The 24218-nt window shown below is 45.0% G+C and overlaps 1 protein-coding gene across 2 annotated transcripts in view; it reads right to left on the bottom strand.

The window, feature by feature from the left end:
- The window catches only part of PRCC (proline rich mitotic checkpoint control factor), a 157340-nt gene extending 141108 nt beyond the window's left edge, over positions 1-16232 (bottom strand). Inside the window, exon 1 of one of the 2 annotated variants that reach the window (XM_086945020.1) lies at positions 15605-16232. In XM_086945020.1, the coding sequence (XP_086801146.1) occupies positions 15605-15952 (348 nt within the window). In that variant the 5' untranslated portion in view covers positions 15953-16232. The remainder of the gene's footprint in view (positions 1-15604) is intronic. The other variant, XM_086945021.1, reaches the window with a different exon arrangement.
- Between the last annotated feature and the right edge of the window lie 7986 nt (positions 16233-24218).

Here is a 24218-nt window from a genome sequence, read left to right on the forward strand (position 1 = left end):
AAACTGACCCAAATCGTGACAGGGGAAATGCTTTCATCATGGACTGCAGTGAATTTGATTTCGAGCAGTTCCTTAGCACGCAACACAGTGTTCTTGGAACTTCTTATAAACAAGCTCCTGTTGGAAAAATTTGCGCCGACATAGAACTGTACTGCATGCCACAGTGCCATCTTTGTACAGCTCACTGAACAGATCTACTATAATATAGAAGTTGTCCACATAAAGGTTCTAACCTTTATGAAAGAGTGGGTGTAGAAACTCCCATAAGATATTTGCCGTGATTCATAGTGTGGAAGTACAACCTACAGGATTTAGAGCGGATTTCTACCTTTTATACACTCTCAGGCTATATACATAACCTGTAGAGCTCTAACAGAGAACATACATTTTGATGCAATAACTTCTTTTGATCTGTATGCACTGACTGAACAGCAAATGCCCTTTCTAGAGGATCAAGGACTTATCAATGGATATATTCATTTCTAGGAGTATAAATCTCTAGGCAACTTGGTAGACATATGTCCTACACCAGGCCTAGTTTTAAACAACCTGTTGTGGTCTGGATGATTCCGGGGCAATGCAGCAGAATTATGATTCAAATGTAGCATGCGCTGCAATCGCTAAAAGAGGTCTCTGTTCATGACCACTGCGGAGCACAGGGTAATTCTAACTGTGAGAGTATACCAGTATGACAACCAGTATGCTTGATTTGTGCACTCCCTATTTTGAGCATGAGGCTAGAAAATTTCTTTAACTCCACAAGTGAAATGGGAGGTGTAGATATGGAATTTGGGGCAGGGTTCAGCCGCCACCCATGGAAACCTACCAACCACTGACATTTTTTAAAAACAAGACACCCAGAGGATTCCGGGGAGGTGAGCCTTGCATCCTACACTGTTTTCTAACTCTAGAGAGAGAGAGAGAAACTTGTTTATTTAGACCATGGTCTTTTAAACAGTACAGAACACACACAATTAGGATCAAAAAAGTACGGACAGACAAAATTCTACTACATCTTAAATAGGTAAAATTCAATACTTGTTAAAAGAAAGTTAAAAGAGGGTGGCACCCTCAAAAACACAACATACAATACACCCTATTTTTACATATGTCTCAAAATCGCTAAAAGGATAAGAAGAAAATTTTTCATTTTATAAAAACTTTAAAACGACTTAAAATCAGTGCCCCTCCTTCGAAATCTCCCTTCCAAATTCTTTTAAACCCTTCAAAAATGTACCCAATCAAATTACAATTTCTAACGTGAGCATATCGGTAAGTAAACAGATCGCCTTGGCACGTGAAGTTATCTTATGTGATAGAAATATAGGACGTAAAAACAATTTCCTTATATTGTGTACAAATAAGCAATCAAGTAAAATGTGCAGCATATCATGTCTTAGGCCACGCCCACAGTTACAGTTACCTTCGGGCCAATCAGTGCAGATTTTAATTTTCCATCTATCTTCCATGGGTTAACCCCAACCCGAGTCCTAAGAATTTCATATCTCAGCACTTGGTTGGGAAGAATGTCCAAATACGGGAACCAGCCATCGTTAACCCATGGCTTTTTTAACCACTGGACCGATTTTTTCTCTGACATATAATCTAGGTCCTGCGCCCTGGAGAGCGACTGGCCTTGTTCCCTAAGAGTTTTCTTAGTAAAATCGGCCATCAAGGCGTCCTGAGAGAATTTCACATTAAGGCGCCCTGTTACTTTCTGGAGAGTTTTACTCACATCCTTTGCCCAGGCAAGGTTACTTATTTGGATCTCATCTCTACACCACTGTGAGACCTATAGTGTCACTCCTGGGTCTTGGCGCTTCCACAATCTTACTAGAGTCATTTGGGATTGTACGGTCCATGAGGTTATCCCTAGCTCCATTCTTATTGCTTGAACCATAGTACAGTTTGGTAAGGACAATAATATTTGTACGATTTTTCCCTCTTTCTGGTCCCACTCAGGCTTACCGCTCAAGTATAACACTTCAGCGCCATACAATACTTGGGGGGGGGGGGGGGGGGGGGGGGGGAGGGATCATTGCTCCAAATGCCTTTATCATTGGTTTAAGAGTCATGTCACCATATTCTTTATTAAACCTTTTCATCCCACATGTGGATGAAAAAGCTTTGGCTCTTTGAGCCTCCAAATGGGTGCGCCATTTTAGCGCACTATCAAACCAGAGGCCTAAATATCTATATTCCTTGACTGCCTCTAGTTTATCATTACCAAAAACCAATTAAAGTTCTTCTTGCTCTTTCCAAAACATAAAACCTTAGTTTTTTTCATATTTACAGTCAGAATTTTCCTATCACAATAACCTTTAAAAGCATTTAGTTTCCTTTGAAGTCCTATTTCTGTTTGATCCAGGATCACTAAGTCATCTACCTATAAAAGACAAGGCACTTTGTGCCCACTCATTCTAGGGCTTGCGCTTCTTTCCACTTCAAGTGTCGCAGGGAGATCTGCCAGAAAGATTGAAAATAACAGGGGTGCCAGGACGCACCCCTGTCTAAGGCCATTCCCTACCAATATCTTGTGGGTTAGTGACCCATGCGAATCTCTAATAACCTGGGCCCGAATTCCCTCTGTGAAGATCTTTCAAGATCATCAATAAGCCATCCGGAATTCCATATCCTGTCAAATCCTCCCAGAGTTTGTTACGGTCCACAGAGTCAAACGCGGCCCGAAAATCAACGAAACAACAATGCAACTTCACATTTTGTTCTATTGATTTCCGGGCCAAAGCCCATAGGGCAAAGCAGTGGTCTATTGTAGAATGGCCTTCTTTGAAGCCGCCCTGTTCCACTAGAATAATTGCTCTCTCTTCTGCCCAAGTCTTAAGCCTACCTAATATTATTTTGCAAATATTTTTTCTCCAATATCAAGTAGGTTGATTAATCTATAGTTCCTTGGTGCGTTGACATCCCCTTTTTATGGATCAGTCGAATTATCGCACCCTTCCAATTGCTTGGAACTATCCCCGATTCTAGGATTACTAAAAACATTTGGGAGAAGAATTTAGCCCACCAAGATTTTCCTGACTTAATTATCAGGGCAGGCAGGTTATCTGGGCCTGAGGCTCTTATTAAATTTAGGGTTTTTATTGTATTAAGTACATTTTCTTCTGAGAAGTCTGGTTTTAGGTCATCTACTAGACCTCTCCAGTCCCCTTGTACTTCCTCTTCGGTTTCTCTCCCCGGAGGGTATAGTTCTTACAAATAATCCTCCCAGGCACCCTCTTCTACCACACAAATCATTGAAGCAGCTGAGGCTTCTGTTACTGAACGGACTAGATTCCAGAACAATCGTATATTCTTGGATTCTATTGCCTCCAGCAGTTTCTCCCAGCAGTTATCCTTATGGGCTCTTCTTGTGCTATAAAGAAGCATGGTATACTCTTTCTTTAATTTTACAAGATATTCAGCTCTAGAAATTTTTTACGCAAACTGCGCTGTTCTCGCCATAGTTCTCTTTTCTTATCTAAACAGGCTACATTGTACCAATTTCCCTTCCTAACTTGAGTGGTTTGTGTGCTTTTGGTAATCTTTACGTCTGTTCTAAGTTCGACCTTGATACTTTGTACCACTTGGTTTAACTTTTCAATGTACCAGGCCAGATCTAGACCAACTGCGCATCCTAAAACGATGTTATGTTGGAGCCTGGTTAATTTCTCTATATATTCTTCGGTTAACCGTGTTGTGATGCGGCTGGGATAGTCCATCTGTGGTATAATTACTTTTTCAGCAATCTCATTTTTTGCCTAAAATCATTCATTTTCCTTACACTTCCGTGATGGAAACTTTCAGACTCAGTAGGAATCCACAACATTCCTATCACCAAGCATTATCCCATTTGTACTGATTAAATTGCTGCCCCACTTGGGTGGCTGGGCCATGTGCCCACGACAGGAACAAAACAAACCAAGGTCAATGGGAGTCCTCACAAACTGGTGTTTTAGCCAACGTAGCAGATTCTAAAACTTCCATCCCACAGATGTGGGTAAAATATGTATTTTTAACCTATTTATTTATTTATAAAGTTTTATATAGGGCGGACTAGATCCCGAAGGATATCAGAGAGCTTTACAGTTATAGGGAACGGTAACAATCAGACACGTAATACGTTTCCTTTGGCGCCAGCTGTGCTAGGGCCCAAATTCCACAGTCACCAACACAGACAAAAAAGGGTTGTTTTTAAGTGGAAATACTTGATCTGTCCATGTTGCGTTTTGCGCATTTTCCTGTCTGGGCGCACGGGTTAATTTTATTAGGAATACCTTAATGGATCTACACTAATGACACTGCGCTGAATTAAGAATGTTGTCCACTTTTCAGAAACGTATAGCTTACTGGCAACACCCATGGGTTTCACACCTGTTTCCACCACAAACTAGAAGTAGATTGAAACCCAAAAATTAGGGAAAATGGGCAACATCTTTAAAAAAATGCATTATGGTGGTAAAATATTATTTTGGGATACAGCTCTGCATGTTTCTCAAAGCCGAGAAAATTGTCATTTTAGCATAGTAAACCTTATGTTGGTGTCATTCTTAGGGAACATATATATATTTTTGGGGGCACTCCCCCCTCACATTTTTCCACCAAAAAACAAGCTATATTTTTGCTATTTTCTAGGTCCCATCCAGGGGGTATCCTCGCTGGATACTTTTAAAATCCCTAAGATGTACATTTGGCATGAAGGTTTTATGTGGATAAAAGCTTATGGTGACTTAAGCGCGAAGTACCCCAATAAACCAAGAAAAGGCTAAATACTGGGGTGGAAAAGCCTCAGCAGTTAAGGGGTTGACATTGCCTACCGCTAGAACAGTTCGATTGATGTTTCCATCTATCAAGATTAAAATACTAAAGTGAGAAAAGTCAAAGCGCTTCCCCATTTGGTCAATTTATTTGCAAATGGCTTTGAAGATGCATAGCACTCACCAGGACCATGTTCCTCTTCCTACACTAAATACACAATACACTTTGTTATTATTTGTACGGGAAGGCAGTAGTGCAGAGAAATCTACCTATGTGAAGCCCCTTAGTAATTAAGGTGTTCCGGTAAGAAAGTAAGAGAATATTCTTCCATTCGGATTGAGCACACTCGCCTGGGTACAGGTTCAGAGCTTGTGAAGTGGCTTTTTTGTGCAATCAGTAATTCCAGCTTATGCAGCCCTATACTCTGTAAGCACCTTCTATCTCTTTCCTGTGTTATATCAAACAGCACATTGAAAGAGTTCATGTGCACATCCTAAAATGAGGCGCACTTCATTGCCAGGCGTGTGGTGGGGGGGCACATTACTTTACAATTAATTTTCTTTTTAGCACAAACAAAATCACCATCGACCAAATCTCCATCGCTTCTTCAAAACCCCCCTGCCCACTCTTCGAACCCCAACCAAGCAGCCATTAACCTCACTCAATGGCTAACCAACAGCGCCGACAACCTAGCACCTTTGAAAAAACGTCAAATCAAACTAGGCAGCAAAAACGCCCCCTGGTTCAACGATGATCTTAAGAAATCCAAGAAACTCTGTCGCTACATTGAGAAGGCCTGGAAAAAAGACCCAAACACCAGCACCAGGGACGCCTTCAAAAGCGCCACTCGCATACACCACCAACTGATCCGGACTGCCAAGAAAGCCGCATTCAAAGATCGACTAGACAACAACGCCCACAACAGCAAGGAATTATTCAACATCGTCAAAGAGTTTACTAACCCCACTGCCAACTCCAACGACATCACTCCCTCTCAAACCCTCTGCGACTCCCTAGCTTCATTCTTCCACGACAAAATCGCAGACATCCACAACAGCTTCACCAACCAACACGGAGACCAACCCACCCAAACTTCTGCCGCACCTTCACCCCCCTTGTACACCCTTAATGACTGGAATCCAATCTCCACTGAAGACACCATCCGCCTGATGAACTCCACCCACTCAGGATCCCCCACAGACCCTTGCCCTCACCACATCTTCAACAAAGCAGACTCCATCATAGCACCACACCTCCGTGACGTCATCAACTGCTCCCTCAACTCCGCCACCTTCCCGGAAAGGTGGAAACATGCCGAACTCAGCGCCCTTCTGAAAAAACCCACAGCTGACCCCACCGAACTCAAAAACTACCGCCCCATCTCGCTCCTTCCATTCCCGGCCAAAGTCATGGAAAAAGAGGTCAACAACCAGCTCGCCGCCTTCCTCGAAACCAACAAATCCCTCGACTCCTCACAGTCCGGCTTCCGAGCCAAACACAGCACTGAGACCGCACTCATCGCAGCAACAGACGACATTCAAACTCTACTGGACAATGGAGACACAGTCGCCCTCATCCTCCTCGACCTCTCCGCAGCCTTCGACACAGTCTGTCACAGCACCCTGTTACAACGCCTCAGAAACATCGGAATCCAAGGAAAAGCACTGGAATGGATCACCTCGTTCCTTGCCGGAAGAACTCAGAGAGTCCGCCGCCCACCATTCAAGTCAGAGGCCACTGAAGTCATTTGTGGCGTACCACAAGGATCTTCACTCAGCCCCACCCTCTTCAACGTATACATGAGCCCCCTCGCAGCCATCGCACGCCAACACAACCTCAACATCATCTCCTACGCTGATGACACTCAACTGATCCTCTCACTCACCAAAGACCCTAACACCGCCAAAACCAACCTACATTAAGGAATGAAAGAAGTAGCCGAGTGGATGAAGCACAGCCGTCTGAAACTGAACTCAGACAAAACAGAAGTCCTCATCTTAGGTACCTCCCCCTCCGCCTGGGACGACTCTTGGTGGCCAGAGGCCCTTGGAAAAGCACCCATCCCGACGGACCACGCACAGAACCTGGGCGTCATCCTGGACTCCTCACTCTCGATGACCAGACAAGTCAACGCCGTCTCGTCATCTTGTTTCAACATTCTTCGCATGCTCAAAAAAACATTTCGCTGGATCCCCACCGAAACTAGAAAAACGGTCACCCACGCACTGGTTACAAGCCGCCTGGACTACGGAAACACCCTATACGCCGGAACCACCGCAAAACTCCAGAAAAAACTCCAACGCATCCAGAACGCATCAGCCAGACTCATACTAGACATCCCGCGTAAAGACCACATTTCTGATCACCTGAAAAACCTCCACTGGCTTCCCATCAATAAGAGGATAACATTCCGCCTCCTAACCCACGCACACAAAGCACTATACGAACTTGGACCTGAATGCCTCAACACACGACTTTCCTTCTACACCCCCTCCCGCCAGCTACGCTCTTCCAACCAAGCCCTTGCTGCTGTACCCCGCATCAACAAAACCACCATGGGAGGAAGATCCTTCTCCTACCTGGCGGCTAAAACCTGGAACTCACTTCCCACTCACCTTCGCCTCACTCAGAACCACCTAGCATTCAGAAAGCAACTTAAAACCTGGATATTCGACAAGTAATTCCCCCACCCTTCTTCAAGCGCCTTGAGACCCTCTGGGTATGTAGCGCGCTATATAAATTAATTGACTTGACTTGACTCCTATATGGGAACCCGTCACCATGGAAAGGTAAATTAAAAAAAGAAAAAAACTAACAAAATGTTAGCTGCGTCATAAATAATGCATGCGTACATCATGGTGTGTGTGTACACACAAGTCATAATGCCTAGCTGTCATCTTGCAATGAGTTGCCCTTAACAGACCCTCCATGATTTTGCTATTTCACGATTTGCCAAAAAACTGCAAAATCTGGGCTTTCATAAAAATGCCATGATTTTTACAAAAGCCCCCTCAAAAGCTGCAGTAAGCCATTTCTTTAAACCTCTTTTTATTGGCTCTGCGCTGGGCCAGTAAAAGGAGGCTTGGCAGGAGAGAGGTGTTTTGCTACTCCCTCTGCCTCCATAACAAAGCACAACAAAAGAATGCAAAAGACAGGGTCTCAACAAGTATGTTAATGTATCAGCCTCCTTTGGCAGTCTTTGGCCCCTACACAACCCACTGTGGCACTTATCTGTGCTCACCCCATCCCTTGATAGCTACTCCCATCACCCTTACGCCAGAGCACCCATCACACACACAATTAGTGTGAAATACATGGTGCAGGAGGGGAGCTGTTAAATTAGCTCTGTCCGCCCACCTCACGGGAAACAACCATCTCAACGCATGCGTTACGACGCATGCATAGACCTCGCACGCGACGGTACGACGCGTGCGTTGTCTATGCACGCCATTATGTCGCATGTGCATTTAGAACGCATGCATTCCCAACGCATGGGATGTAATGGAAGCGCGCCGAGAGGGCATCCAGGGGACACAGACGACAGGGAGACAACTCTGGAACAACGACAAGAGACAGGTAAGGAGGTGCTGTTTTGGGGTTGCGTTAGGGCTTAGGGCTAGTTGCAGTATAGGTGCTGTTTTGAGGTTGGGGATTAGGGCTACTAGTAGAATGGGTGATGTTTTGGGGTTGCGTTAGGGCTACTAATAAAATGGGGGTATTAGTATACAAGGGAACCCAAAGTAATGGCCAAGGACCATGGGTTAAGCTACTTATATTTGTATTACAAAAGGTCCTCGGATTTTTGTGATATCTAGAGGATTAATTTTCACAGGCTCAAAATAAAGACTGTGTTTTTCCTTCAGTGTCCAGCCGGACCTAGAAGTATTTATTTTTGAAGATGGTAAAAATAAACAGGATAAAGCGAAACAATTCGCACATTAATGACTGGGCACAAGCCTGTACCAAGTCAGAGGGAGACAATACAAAAAGAGAAAGACAAAGAATTCACAGGCAAACAGGGAGAACAGGGTGGCTTATAATACAATGCAAGCAGTTCTTGAATAAGCACAAACCCACAGTAACTGCCGAGAAAGTTAAAAATCATACAACGAGCAGTACTGCAAAACAGTTGACGAACGTTTCGATCCCTATCTCCAATAATATAGTGGGATCATCTTCAGGACTAAAATTTGACTTTGCCTGATTTGTCGAGTAAGCCACGAGCAGGGCTGGATGGGCCGGTCGTGGATGGAAGCACTTCCAAGGGCAATCAGTTCCAATTATAGTTGATGCCGGGTAGCGATTCAGCGGAATCGAAAGAAGGATTAATACCAGCCAAAAAGGTCGAATTGGTTGGGACCGATGGAGCCTAGCATTTAGCGTGGGCTCGATGTGGAACTCCAATTTGAGAGTTGTAGCCGTAGCCGGTGGTCTGTTCCACGCAAGGCGCTCGATAGCATAAGCCTTTTCCGTGCGAGCCGTGATTTACTCGTAGTGGGGCCGCAATGGGTTCCCGTCTAGCAGCACAATGGCTTACTCGACAAATCAGGCAAAGTCAAATTTTAGTCCTGAAGATGATCCCACTATATTATTGGAGATAGGGATCGAAACGTTCGTCGACTGTTTTGCAGTACTGCTCGTTGTATGATTTTTAACTTTCTCGGCAGTTACTGTGGGTTTGTGCTTATTCAAGAACTGCTTGCATTGTATTATAAGCCACCCTGTTCTCCCTGTTTGCCTGTGAATTCTTTGTCTTTCTCTTTTTGTATTGTCTCCCTCTGAATTGGTACAGGCTTGTGCCCAGTCATTAATGTGCGAATTGTTTCGCTTTATCCTGTTTATTTTTACCATCTTCAAAAATAAATACTTCTAAGTCCGGCTGGACATTGAAGGAAAAACACAGTCTTTATTTTGAGCCTGTGAAAATTAATCCTCTAGATATCACAAAAATCCGAAAACTAATAAAATGGGTGCTGTTTTGGGGTTGCGTTAGGGCTATTAGAGCTACTTAAAGAATGGGTGCTGTTTTGGGGTTGCGTTAGGGCTACTAGGGCTACTTATAGAATGGGTGCTGTTTTGGGGTTGCGTTAGGGCTACTAATAGAATGGGTGCTGTTTTGGGTTGCGTTAGGGCTTCGTGTACTATTGGTGCCGTTTTGGGGTTTCCGTAGGGCTTAGGGCTACTTGCAGTATAGGGACTGTTTTGGCGTTTGGGAATTAGGGTTTTGGGTGGAGGTCGTAGTGTAGGCTTGATTTACTGCTTAGGGAAGTGTTAGCGTGCCATATTGTAGGGTACTGTTTCATGGTGCAAGGATTTGGGTTTAGGGTCGGGTGAAGGGAAATGCGCATACGGCTAAAAATTGCTATACAATAACATGCAGGTGTCTGTATGCAATATAACTGTATTTCACATGCATGCCTATACGAATCCTACGTAATGGTATGCGATGTGATTACTAAAGATGTAAGGGCATATGCGATGTATAAATTACGATGTAAAAGCATGTGATGTGAGTGTTTGCGATGTATCATCATATATCCCGCCTCGCACCTTAATTTAAAGTGGGAGGTGAGCACATGTGACTAAAGCAACAGTTTACCTCCAGCACCATGTATTTGCTGCTTGGGAAGCATGATGGCAGAGTGGTGACAGAGAGAGTGCAACGTTTAAATGTAAATCTTCGCTCTGCAGGCACCAAACATTTGTCTGCCGTGCTCTGTACAGTGCCGTTTTCTGGCCCCACACCTGGGACATGGTTGCTGTGTGACAGACAGGTTTAGCTCCAGATTCGAAAATAAAGCAATTTTAGCTTTTTTGGGCCTTTGCTTTTTTATTTTGAGGCCTCAAAATTTGGCAAAACAATTCACAAAATCCTGGAGGGGGTCTGCCTTAACAGGAAACTCATTCCAAGATTGCAACGCATGTGCCTTGACACATAGCAATCTAAACATACAATAGCAGAGCCAACAGCACTGTTATTTAAATCTGAGACGGAGTGGCTTTGCAATTCCTGCTTTTATTCTTGTGGCTTACAATAAAAAAATTGCCACAACACCAGTTTACAATGGGCAAATATACAGGCTATGTCATGATTGTTTTTAATGTACCAAGGGCACAAGTCCAGGTCACACATGGGTAAACAGCGTCTTCCCACTCTTGTCACAGGGTGGACACAGTCTACCCTGCCAAAACGTTGGGCCTCAGAGAAATATGCTAAACTTGTCCCGGTGTAATTTTCAGACACCAGGACACATTTAGTGGCACCTGCATGTTGTATGCTTTCGTTCAGAGCAGCAAAGTGCAAGCAGAGAAGGGGCTTATTGGATTCTAGCAAGGCCCGTAACAAAGGCTGAAGTTAAGGGGCCACCAGGCCTCCTTTTTTTGGAGTAGCCTGGATGGGAGCGATTGGGAGCCTCACACCTAAATGTAATGGAGGGGAAACAAAGGCACACAGCTCATCCCCTCACAGGTATTTGTGAGGGGGCACGTTTCTGATTATCTTCAGTCCATGTATACAAGAGATATGCATGCACTGTAAGAATGTCAGATGTGTTGGTCTTTCCCACTATGTACACAAATACATTTAAATACCACTTTTTGTTTTATTTCTTTTATAGCGCTATAGTGCTGCTCATCCCATTGCAGGGTGTCAGGGCACTTTACATCACATGTACACATTATTCATGGACAATATATCATATATGTATAAATCAATGTGCAGGATGTATTATTGCATAAGACAGTGAGGTTTTCAAGGTGTAGGAGCTACATATCCTTCATAGCTCACTGCGCTATATTAGAAGGACTACAGTTTATGAACTTCACGTAACAAAAGGATCTGTGTCAAAAGCAGTAACCCACTTACCCATTTACATCAAATGAGAATCTATTGTTTGTGGGATGCCTAATGTGCTTTGCAGGAGACATACTGCTATTTTGATTAAGAACAGGGACTAGCCAAAACACATATCTCCAGCAAATATGCTAACCTCAGAGTTATCTTACCATTATTATTCTGTGATTAAGTTGGAATACAAAGATCTCTGTAGCAAACGTCTGAACCTCATAAGATTTTTTCAAATACAGACTTTGCAAAAAATTAAGCAGAACAGATTTACTGCCACTTGTCTCCTTGAAGCTAATTTATGTGGGGCAGGGTTTTAAAAAACAGTTGTAAAAACTAAGGCCCAGATTTTGCATTGGGGTTTCGTCACTTTCTTGGCACAACCAAGACACAAAATCAAATTTGTTAAATACTGTAATGCTCTCAAATGTACTCATAAAAGACCTGCTACACATATGTGTGAGGTCTTAAGATAGGACGTCACTTTCTCTGAGGTCATGGGTTGAGATGTCACATGCAATGTCACGTGATGTCATGCACTGGGATGTCATGAGCCATGATGTCACTTGCATGCTGCCAAACTTGGCTAGTCCCCCCACTTCTATTTAGGTCTCAGCCTGCGAAAGACTGCACACATGCGCAGTGGAGCTGGCGAGATTTAATGAGGTAGGGTATTTTTCACTAGCGAGGTTAAGCCCCGCCCCTCTTTTCCATTGGCTGGCACCACCGTTCATGCTAAACGGTGGCCAGCCATTTGAGAAGAGGTCCTAGTGACGTTCTTCTTTCTCTGTAAGCCCCATCCTTTTCAGAGTGGCTTACTTGACTTACTGCTGCGCTAAAAGCTTTCTTATCTTCTGTATGGGGCCATCTGTTTCGCCCCATAAAGAAGATAAGGAACCTTTTACTACAGCAGTATGTCAGGCCCCTACGCTCCCTCCTCGCGAGAACTCTGTTTCCCCCTCCCCGCGCTTACTGACGTCCAGGTTCCGCATCGTGATTGTAACCCAGGGTCAAGACTCTGTTCGCTAAACCCCCGATCAGAGTAGTGCCTGGAGCTGCACATTAATCGGTGGTATTACATGAGGACGTTCACGTCGGGACTCGAGAGATCCCGCCGCTTTCTTCTGTGTTTTGAACATGTTTAATGGCGGCATTTACTTTAACTGAGGTGTTGCAAATCACCATCTCCTGAATTGCTCTTGACGTAGCCGGTTTGGAGCGGTATTTGCAAAGGAAGGCGCGGACTGAAAAGAGAAAGTGAGAAGTTCTGCTTGAAGTGGTTTGCTCATTGGCTCCCAGTTTCCTTTCGGAGATGAGGAGGACTTGGAGCACTTAGGAGGAGTGCTGGGGCTCTGCGAGGAGAGGTGGGACTGGAGGCAGGCCGGGAGCTACGAAATTAGGGAAGGTGGGGTGGTGGGAGGCCCGGGATCTCCGGAGCGCAGCGGAGGTGGGGTGATGGGAGAGCTGGGGGCGCGGGGCAGGGAACCGAGCTCCTTCGTCTGAAGAGGCCCTGCTGCTCTGGACAGAGGTGCCTGTCCTGCCTGCTGGAGCTGCAGCCAGGGCAGCAGCGCTCCCTGGAGATCGCGGGGGTCGGGGCTCTGGTAGCACCTCGCAGCAGCTTGTGCACGAAGACAGGTTTTGCGCACGACACTCCCACAAAAGTGTTTATTACATGCTCCACGGAGCGGTCCACAGCTTTATACGGGCCTCTCAAAGGCTGCGCCTGGCTCATCTGCGCACATGGTTATTAATGTGTGAAACCCTCTTTAGCATCTTACCTGTTTACGTTTGAGTGGTGTCGTTTATAATTCTAATGTGATGTCTTATTTCTAATGTAAAGCGCTCTATCAAAGTTTGGTAATGTCTGCGGTATATAAAACCTTCCAAATAAATACACAGCATCCAAAGGGTGTGGAGATACTGAGGGGGGTACGGGGACAGGACAGGATGGGACAGGCGGGGTGGAAAGGCAGATGCATACAACACTCACAGATACACGGACAACCCCCACTCCGCTCTCATCAAGGGCACCCACAGATGGTGGCTGATCTATAGAATATCGATGTAACAGGGTAGGTCTAATGCTAAATTCCACAGGGGCTGTGGGAAGAAGAGATGGTGTGAAATGAAAACTCTTGAAATGGAAGGGCTTTCGCTGTGGGTTCAAAGAACGCATCTCTTGTACTGGCCCGAGCTATAGATCTACGGTTCCCGTCCATCTGTTTTTTATACCCGCGTATATAGTAACTAATACACATTTTTTTTGTGTGTGAGCTGAATAGGGCGGAATTTAGGTTGCGAAACAACACACAGGGTGTTTGTCAGCTTTGCCCTACTGCCAGCCACCCAGGAAGGAGGCTGCAGGCCGCTGCTGGTAAAGCTCTGCCTCTGGGCTGCAAGCGCTTGCACCCAGTGGGTGGTTATCGCCCACCCCACCCACCTACCACGCCGAAGCAATGAGGCAGGGAAAGGTGCGTGTGCCTCCGCCAGTGTCATAAAACACGCGCCTCTTTCAAGTGCCCGTCCGATGTGACTGGGGCAGCGTAGCCTCCGCGTGACTCTGGCAGCAGGGGGCGTGTTTCCACTGCTGCCCCGACTCGAAGACATTCCTTCCCGCGATGCCCTGACTTTCGAATTAAAGCGACACTTCCCGATTAGGAACAGCTGTGCGGCTTGCACATCCTGCAGGGATAAAATGTGGAACTCGTTGACAACCTCCCCGCATCCACAGCTGCACTTGCTGCAAGAATGCAGCGCGCACTCCGTCGGACAGCTCGGCTTCAGTTGTTGACCTACTCAACTAACACAAGACATTCCTGTGGGCCGTGCACTTTAAGTACAGATCACAGTCAAATCATCAACCACAATGGCGAACATAGATATATTGTTTATCTATTTTATGGTCACATCTTTCTTGCTGTCAGTCTTGGGGATTTCTGGCGCTGTGGGTAACGAGTGCTGCTGTTATTCAACTGTATGCTACTCAATGTAGCGTATTCTGAAGAATGAAAGGCAGGCCCTTCCGTCTTCGAATTATATCACGAGCCTTATATATCATTATTCAATTCTTCACAGAGTCCTAGGAAGAACTACCAATCCCACATCATGCCATGTTATATTGACATTATGAGTCAGGGCCAGGAAGTGGAATCCGCTCCAATTCTGGCATGATAAGAATTTGGCGGAGGCCAGAGGCTTAGCGCAAATAGTCCACACACACAGACCTTGGAAAAGAAACCTTTTACTCTCTACTTAACTTAACCTCTACTTATTAAATTACAACAATACTATAATTACTGCTACCGGTATAATTATTACTTTTTTGATATTCATTATCATTCATCATTATTCCAATATTAACATTTAATCTCAAATATATGTGTATTATGTTTTATCATTTAATTTCTTTGCTATTCTGGCCACATTCCTCCTCCAAGTACAGCCCAGTATTCACTCAAAATGAAAGAAATAGATGTTTTTTCTATTTCTTTCATTTTAGTATAATCGCGCCACCCGCGCTTTACTTATAACATTTTAAAAGTAATGCGCGGGTGCCGCGATTATACCAAAATGAAAGAAATAGATGTTTTTTCTATTTCTTTCATTTTGGTATAATCGCGGCACCCGGGATTATATCAAATTTACGAGAGATATACCGGCATTTGCGAGAGATTAAGCTATTGGCATTGTAAATGACAATGCCAATTATTTATCTGTTTTCAAAACCAACACATAAATAAAAATGTTGTCATTTACAACGCCAATAGCTCTAACTTTTGCAAAGGCGAGACCGTTGCATTGTAAATGCATATTTAAATGTGTCCCCTAAATGTATCCCAAATAATTCAAACCTCAGTATCCTTGTAATGTTTACGCCTGGACATAAAATATTGGTCGCAGTATAATGGTGATACAGCTCCTCATTACTCGCACAACACCCCACCACATGCCGGTTAATCATGCAATGGGCGCAACTATCCCCCCCAAATTAGCGTTACTCACATCATGACCATGCAGCTGGGGTGCGCTGATCCTTACAGGCTCCGCCCTCTTCTTGGCACCGGGGACGGTAGAAGTATCGCCGGTGGGGGCGGGCAGGTTCAGACCGCTTCCCTTGGGAGGGGGCAGCCCTAACCTGGATTCTGTCGGGAGTGCATTCGTCGGGGGCGCAGTCCGATGTGTGGCAGGAAGGTCTGTCTCTGCGGCGTCCACCAACGTGAAGCGAGTGGGCACGGTGTTACGGGGAGGTGGCAGACTCGAGAACAGTCCACCAGCCCGCTGCTTCTCTGTCCCGGGCGGTTCAGGTTCCGAGTCACTATCCTCGCTACTGGCATAGGCTACCAGAGACATCTCGAAGAGACCTCAGTGCATGCAAGGCCCGGTATGATAGCCCGGGCGTCGGGCCTGCACAGGTCTCAACGACTTACGCCTCCACTTGTTGTGAACGTCGTAGGTTTCCCCAGGCTCTTCAAGACCCGGTGTCAGTAAAGTACAGATCTCATTCAGTCCCCTAGAGAGCGATGTTAGTTTCCCGAGAATGGTCGCCTTCAGAAAGATGGCAGTGTGAACTACAACTCCCAGTACCGTCCACGGTGACTTGTTTTTCCGCCCCGATTAAGCCTACGCGCGTGCGCAAAGGGACCTTGCGCGTCTTTAATCTTGCATCCAGCAAATGAGACCGCCACTTTTGATGATTTGTCTGTAGCGTCGGCTTGACTGACCTTAACATGGCGGACGGTCTGTTATCTTTGCCCTATGACGTCAGGAAGGCCTTGTAGGCTGGTAATGAGAACGGTTTGCCACCCACATAAGAATGGTCGTCGCGAAAATATTAATGACCTATAGCAAGCAAATTACTCGAAATTGTTATCTGTCGTGCGAATCTCTGTTGCAGCTCCCCTAGTTTTTAATTTTAAAGCAATATCCGAAGGCTGAACAAAGAATAGCTGTACAGTTCCTTGCATCAAGATGTTTTTAGCCAGCGCTGGAATTGTACTCGAGCCTCCTGATCTAAAGGACATAGTATCCCAGTAAGAATCTGAATCTTCAAAATCTGTGAAGTGCCCGAATACAAAGAGGGTCTAGAAAGACAGTGTTTTGGAAAATATCCCAAACGCCTATAGTTTTGGCTGGGTGATGTAAAGAAATCCAGAAACATTGAGCAATACGCAGGGCTTTTTTTTGGGGGGGGGGGGGGAATCTGAGCCCCCCAGTTATTTTTTGGGGGCCTCGAAAGGGCTCTATTTTCGGGCCTCAGAGTCAAAGATAGGGTGATCAGACGTCCTGGTTTTTAGGTCTCGCTGAATCAATGCGTAAGCATTGTTCGGCAAGATTAAAGTAGGCTTCCGAAAAGTCTCCCCAAACTGCGGATTTGGTACAGATCATATAATTCAGGCGCGTGCACATCAAACGCCATCGGCCTCGGCATCAGGCTTCAAAGGAATGTGCTCCCCCGCTTCAGACTTCAAAGGAATGCGCTCCCCTGCCCCTGCTTTAGACTTCAACGGAATGTGCTCCCACGCCACAGCAATGCTTAGAGCTGGTTGCTTTATTGCTCTCACTTGAGGCCTTGTTCTGGCAAGTTTAAAACGTAATTAAGAAAATACAATACATCTACTCCATTTGCGTCCCGTCCATTTTAAGCACACAAATTTATTTTTCTAATTAAACGTTCTCCGCAGCCATATGCAAATCTGTATTGGTCCTGCTTCAGTATGAACAGCATAACATGAATTGTCAGGCCATGTCCATCCTGAGCTAGAAAACACCCATGGAAGGCTGATTTCACCCTCACTGGACCGCCTAAGTGAGGTAATGTAACATCTTAGTCACTCCTTCCTCTCTTCATGCTCTCATTTGTTCTCTCTCTCCCTCCCCTCCCCTTCCTCCCTCTCACCTTCACTTAATTGCTTACTCACTTGATAGATGCTAACTCTGATCATGCATTTCCACTCTAGAGTTTGCTTTGCTGTTCCTGCTATCCATGTGAATTGGAAATTACGTAAAACATGCTATTTCTGTGAGAAGGGCGGTGGTTAGGCTTCGACTCTAGATTTCTTCTCCATTGTTTCTTACAACATTTAACAGTTTAACAGTAGCACTCTACTACCCTCACTCTACCACCCTCACTCTACTGCTCTCGCTCTACCACTCTACCACCCTCACTCTACTGCCCTCACTCTACCACTCTACCGCCCTCACTCTACTGCCCTCACTCTACCACTCTACCGCCCTCACTCTACCACCCTCACTCTACCACTCTACCGCCCTCACTCTTCCACTCTACCATCCTCACTCTACAGCGCTCACTCTTCCACTCTACCAGCGTCACTCTACCGCTCTACTGACCTCACGCCCACACTCTAATGCCCTCACTCTTCCACTCTACCGCCCTCACTCTACCGCACTCACTCTACCGCCCTCGTGCCCCCACTCTACCGCCCTCACTCTACCATCATGTCTAATTTACGCTCTTTTTTTGGCACACTCATGTCCTCTTGTTTGTTCTCTCTAGCATCACCCTTATCACACTCTCCTAACGAGTCTTTCTTCTCCCGCATGGGACCCTACTTGCACCCTCTCGGATCCATCTTCATTATTTTCTGCTTTTCCCTATTTCCGCCACACACTCCACTCCTTTGTGTCTCCTTTCTGGCCTCTTTCCTACTTAACTTTTCATCCTTTCTCCTTTAGTCCCATTTCCACCTTCTCACAACCCCTTCTAGCGCTGTTATCTTAACATTTTTGTTTCCCTCTGTCTTATGATGTCTGCCCTGCCACCTTTTACTTCGGATCCTCACCCTCACACACCCTCTCACCCTCACAAACCCTCACTGCCCCTCACACCCTCACCCACCCTCACACCCCCTCACCCTCACACACCCTCATTCACCCTCACAACCCTCTCACCCTCACTCACCCTCACACCCCCGCACCCTCCCTCACATTCCCTTCGCACCTCTTCACCCTCACCCCATCACCTTCCTCACCCTCACACACCCCTCACCCTCTCTCACCCTCTCTCACCATCTCACCCACCCACCCTCTCACCCTCACACACCCTCTCACCCTCACACACCCTCTCACCCTCACACACCCTCTCCTCACCCTCACACACCCTCATCCTCACACACCCTCATTCACCCTCACCCTCACAACCCTCCCACCCTCACACCCCCGCACCCTCACATCCCCTCACCCTCACATCCCCTCACCCTCCCTCACATTCCCTTCGCACCTCTTCACCTTCATCCCCCCTCACCCTCCTCACCCTCACCCACCCCTCACCCTCTCACCCACCCTTTCACCCTCACACACCCTCTCACCCTCACACACCCTCTCCTCACCCTCGCACACCCTCACACACCCCCTCTCACCCTCACACTTCCTCACTCTCACACCCCCTCACTCTCACACCCCTCACCCTCACACACCCCCTCATTCTCACACACCCCCTCGCCCTCACACACCCCCTCACCATGACACCGCCTCTCCCTCACACCCTCACACATCCCCACCCTCACACACCCTCACCCTCACACACCCTCATACACCCTCACCCTCACTTACCCTCACACACCGTCACTCACCCTCACACCCTCTCACCCTCACAACCCCCTCGCCCTCACACACCCTCGCCCTCACACACCCTCACCCTCTCACCCTCACACCCTCTCACCCTCACTCACCCTCACCCTCACACACCCTCACACCCCATCACCCTCACACCCCCTCACCCTCACTCACCCTCACACACCCTCACCAGCATAGCATAACAAAACACAGCATAGCATAACAAAACAAAGCATAGGATAGCAAAACAAAACATAGCATAACAAAACAAAGCATAGCATAACAAAACAGCATACTCTTCTGTTGCCTACCTGCTGGGATTGCTGTTTACTGCTGCCTGTGTGTCGCCTTTGGAGAACGCTACCTCTCGCCCGCTTCGTCTGCCGCCTTGGTGGAGCTTTGGACAGAGGAGGGGCTGTGACTCTGCAAGACTGTTGTGGGGCGATTGGTCAGTGGAGCAGGGCTGCGAGCATCGTGCTTAGGGACTCCATGTCCCAGGAGTCCCGGCTAGCCCGATAGGAAACACCTGGGCTGCTCTCCCTGCTCGCCCCACCCCCCTCCCATCACACTCTCCTACTTAATAGGACTCCTTAACTGCTGCGCGGGACGTGCGGGAGCGTCCCGGGACAAGGGCGGGACCGTCTGAGGCAGTCAGAGGCTGAAGTAGGCTGGGCTGGGCCCTGTTCCTTTGGGTTTTGTTTCCAGTTATTAGCCTCTGGTCCTATTTGCTCCTTAGTTAGAGTTTAATATCTCTGTCTTGTACTATATTCATCATCTCTTGTCGGAATTTTGTTTGTTTTCATTATGACGGCAAAAAAACTTCGCTCAGGTCGAGTATTAGTGGGGAGGACAGGTTCCAAAACAAAATCTAATCCCCTGCGGAACAAAATTAACTCTACTTTGCAACTGAAAGGTCAATGTCAATTGTTTAATTTATGGGAAAGGGGAAAAGAGAAAATGACATCAGATATTGTTAATTCCATCGATTGAAAGGGCGTATATTCTGAGGTAGTGCCTCCCTCTTCTAAAGACATTAATAATTTGTCGGATATCCCATTATCGCTACATCTCGGGAATACCTTACACGATGGGGCCTCTGGAGCTAATGATTTAAAATCCTCTAACAACTTATTTATAAAATCACCTGAAGTAACAGAAAATAATTTATTTTTTCCAAATGTAGAGGAACTAAAAGTTTCCCCTGGCCCTTCTCAGCCTAAGTCCCCAATTTTGGAGGGTGACTTTACTTTACCTGATATTGACTTACAGGTGCAAAATAGGTATTCAAAGTCTGTTCAAGCCAAAGCCATGGTTATGACAATCGATAATGAAGTCCCCATTATCCCTAGGCTCCATCTTTATAGTAGTACCCCCTCCAATAAGTCAGATCTCTCTGCACCCCAACTAAACCTTTCTTCCAATCATGACACTCATTTGAATAACTTTTTTCCTAGTTCCCCGACTGGTAATGATAATTTATTTTCTAAAACCATGTCTTCTTTGGAATATTTGTTATCATCCATTCTCAGTTTATTGGAGAAATTTGTTGGAGGTTCTGATTGTGTCCTAGATACGGTTACCCAAATCCTTAGGGTTCTATTACATAAAAAGGGGGGTCCATTCTTGAGTCACATCTTGAGTTGGTCAATTTATCGTTGAATCAAAATAAAGACAATATGTCCCCCAAGGAGGTGAAAAATTTAGATCCATCCCAAAAGGATATGAACCCCGCATCTGATGGGCAGATTGGAAATAATCTGGCAAGTATCCTGTATGATCGCTGCGTCCCTAATGTAGCGTCTGCCGGAAGCAATTGCATTGCCATCCTGGATGATGTGTTAAAACCCATGTTAGATCCTGTTACAACTCAAAATACAGATACGCCTCCTGTATTTTCTATATTTGCCTCACATTTAAAGATGGGAAAACGGACACCCATTGAACCCCCAACAAACGATACCAAGGTAGCCCCATAAAGCAAAAAAAGAATAGAGTAAAAAAAAAGGAAACCTATTCGAAGATTATATAAAAAAAGACAGAAGAAACTCTATTTTGAAAATAATCTAGAGTCTCCTTTAGAAAAATCTTGCCAGAAAGAGCCATCGCCTAATTCTCTGAATGACTTACCTGGGGTATCTCAAGGGGAGCAGGTGATTGCTACTACTCCCCCCAAGGGTCATTTGAGAAATATAGATCCGGTTGAACCAATCTTTCCCGTAAATGTTTCACCTCTAATTCTTAATCCTTTTGCTATGCCTTTTCAAGACCTTCGTGCAATTGAGCCTGTCCCTCGTTCATCTACCCAGGTGAAAGAAAGTGTTGATACTGTCTTTTTGGATTTTGTTCCCCTTTTTGATTCCGATCTTATTTTAAATAGATCGGCACTTACTAAGTGTTTCCAAGATATTGAAAGTCTAAAATTAATTAAAAACTCTGACTTGGACTTGGTAACACTTATAATCTCTGCTATGGGGACAACAGCCAGAGTCAAGTTTCACTCTAAATTGGTTTTAAATCACATCCTTAACTGGGCAGAGGAACTACAAATTAGAGGGATAGATGTTGCCCCCTTCTTTAATAAGGAACAGGGTAATAAATTGTCCACTAACTTGTTATCCATCCATGGAGTTAAGTCTTCTTCTTCAGACTGGTCCTCAACAAAGACTAAGGATTTAAAAATTCATATAGCAAATAATGAACGCCAAGTACTGTGTAAAAATCCTCCTCCTCCACCTAAACCAGTTTTAATGAATGATTTATCCAAATGGAGTTGGTTGCCAGGTGTCCTCTCAAGCAAATCCACTTCCTCCCTTAAATCTGATTTACATTTTTAACATTGATTTGAAGATTATTTCTTGGAACATTGCGGGTTTAAAGAATAATCCTGATAAAATGTTATTTTTAAAATCTTTAGCAGCAGATATTATTTGTCTTCAAGAGACTTGGGTGGACAGTAAACTTTTGATGGAAAAAGACTACTTTGTTTTAGATGGTAGCGCACTGCCCTCCAGGAGAGGCCATGCAAAGGGCGGATTAGCATGTTTACTCTCCAATAAAATTAATTGGAACTTCTCCCACTTCCTAGACCCGAATAAATTGTTCCAGGCAATAACTTTGAAAAACGTGGTTATAGACGGTTCTAATAAATCGTTGGTTTTGATAAATACCTATATTCCCCCTGATAACTGCTTCAATGTTGGCCTAAAGTCGCTTTTTTCTTTTATATCTAAACTTATGGATGATCCTTCTCCTCCGTATGTATTGTTATTAGGTGATTTTAACTGTAAAATTTCTAATTGTGGTCTTGATTTATTTAGGAACAAGCTCTCCATATTCCTCAAGCGCTATTTCCGCTGAATATCAGGTCCAACAAAAGAGAGAAATTATTTATGGATGGTCTTTCTAAAGTGGATTGCATAGTATTAAACGGTAGACTTCCATCTGACACCCCTGCCGCTTTTACTCATAAATCAAAAAATGGAGATTCGATTATTGATTATGTGGTGGCTGTTACTTCCTTTTTTCCGTTTATGAAGGATATACTGGTTGCCGACTCTATATTGAGTGATCATAAGGTACTTTCTCTTACAGTCGATCTTAAATCTCCCCTGTCAGATCCTTGGCATATTGATTCTGACTTGGTGAGTTTTGGAGCTAAGTCTGGGAAATGCTATTAAAACTATGGGGCTATTAAGAATTTACTGCGCCTTTTGGTATCTACTGTAAAGAATTTGTCCCAATAGGACGGGAGGGAACTTTTGGGGTTTTCAGAATTCATGGCTTTAGTAACTTTAACTGCTAGGAAAGTTTCTCCTATTAAAAAACCTTTAGTCTTCCCCAAACCTCTTCGGCAATTAAACATTGAAATAAATAAACTGATAGGGGGGCAATACTTACAATTTAATAAAGATCGATACCATAAATTGGTCTTACTAAAAAGAAGGAGATCGAGGATGAGGGCTAGATTAAAAAGAGATAAGGAGGATTCTCTATGGATTAAACTCCGGGAATCCTCTTATAAGGGCCATGCCAGGACATTTTGGTCTCTAATTGCCGAAGGTTGTGGCTCTAGATCCCGCCCCACATCTATCTCCATCGAAGAGCAGACTTGGGTCCAATATATCAAACAATTGTATAGTACTAACGGTTTGCATCAAGATATTGATCCTTTGTATGAGGACTTTCTCCCTTGTGATCCCCCGTCCGAAAAGGACATCGAATTAGCGATTAGGGGCATGCGCTCTTCAGGCGCGATGGGTCCAGATGAGATTCCAATTTCGGCTCTAAAGCAGCATTGTGAACTATGGAGTAAAATTCTTTATCCAGTGTTCAAGTTTTGTTTTTTTAGCGGTACTGTTCCTATATCTTGGAAAGGAAGTATACTGGTTCCTCTCTTTAAGAAGGGAGCTACAGAGCTCCCTCAGAACTATTGCCAAATTGCACTCTTAGACGCTATTGGCAAGGTTTTTGCTAGATGTCTCCTTAATTTTATTAATGATTGGGTATCTTTGACTAATATCTTGCCTTATGAACAAACCGGCTTTAGGAAGAGGCATGGCACCCTTGACAATTTGACTGCACTCCAAGTTTTAACAGAGAAATATGTGAAGGTTCGTGAAGGGTGTATTTATGGCGCCTTTATCGATTTCTCCACAGCCTTTGATAAAGTGGATAGATTTATACTGTGGAGAAAGTTACTCGATTTGGGGATGCCACCTTCTCATCAGATTGGTCCGTGCTTTGCATACGGATACCTGGTGCAGAGTATTGCTGGGGGGGGGAATAGGTCTGTCTAAAATTATTGCTACATCTAACGGGTTAAAGCAAGGTTGCCTGTTGGCTCCTTTGCTGTTCTCTTTATATGTAGCGGATTACCCCAGGCTCTTTCTGCGAGTAGTGGTATTGCTCCGAATTTGGGGGTTCGCCAATTATATGTCTTGTGTATGCAGACAACATTTTCATTCTTGACTTAACGCCTAAAGGTTTGAACAATCGACTGCATGCATTACATACATATGCAGGAAACCATCACTTGACAATAAAC

The sequence above is a fragment of the Lissotriton vulgaris genome, chromosome 12 (assembly GCF_964263255.1).
Source record: "Lissotriton vulgaris chromosome 12, aLisVul1.2, whole genome shotgun sequence".
NCBI classification, from domain to species: Eukaryota; Metazoa; Chordata; class Amphibia; order Caudata; family Salamandridae; genus Lissotriton; species Lissotriton vulgaris.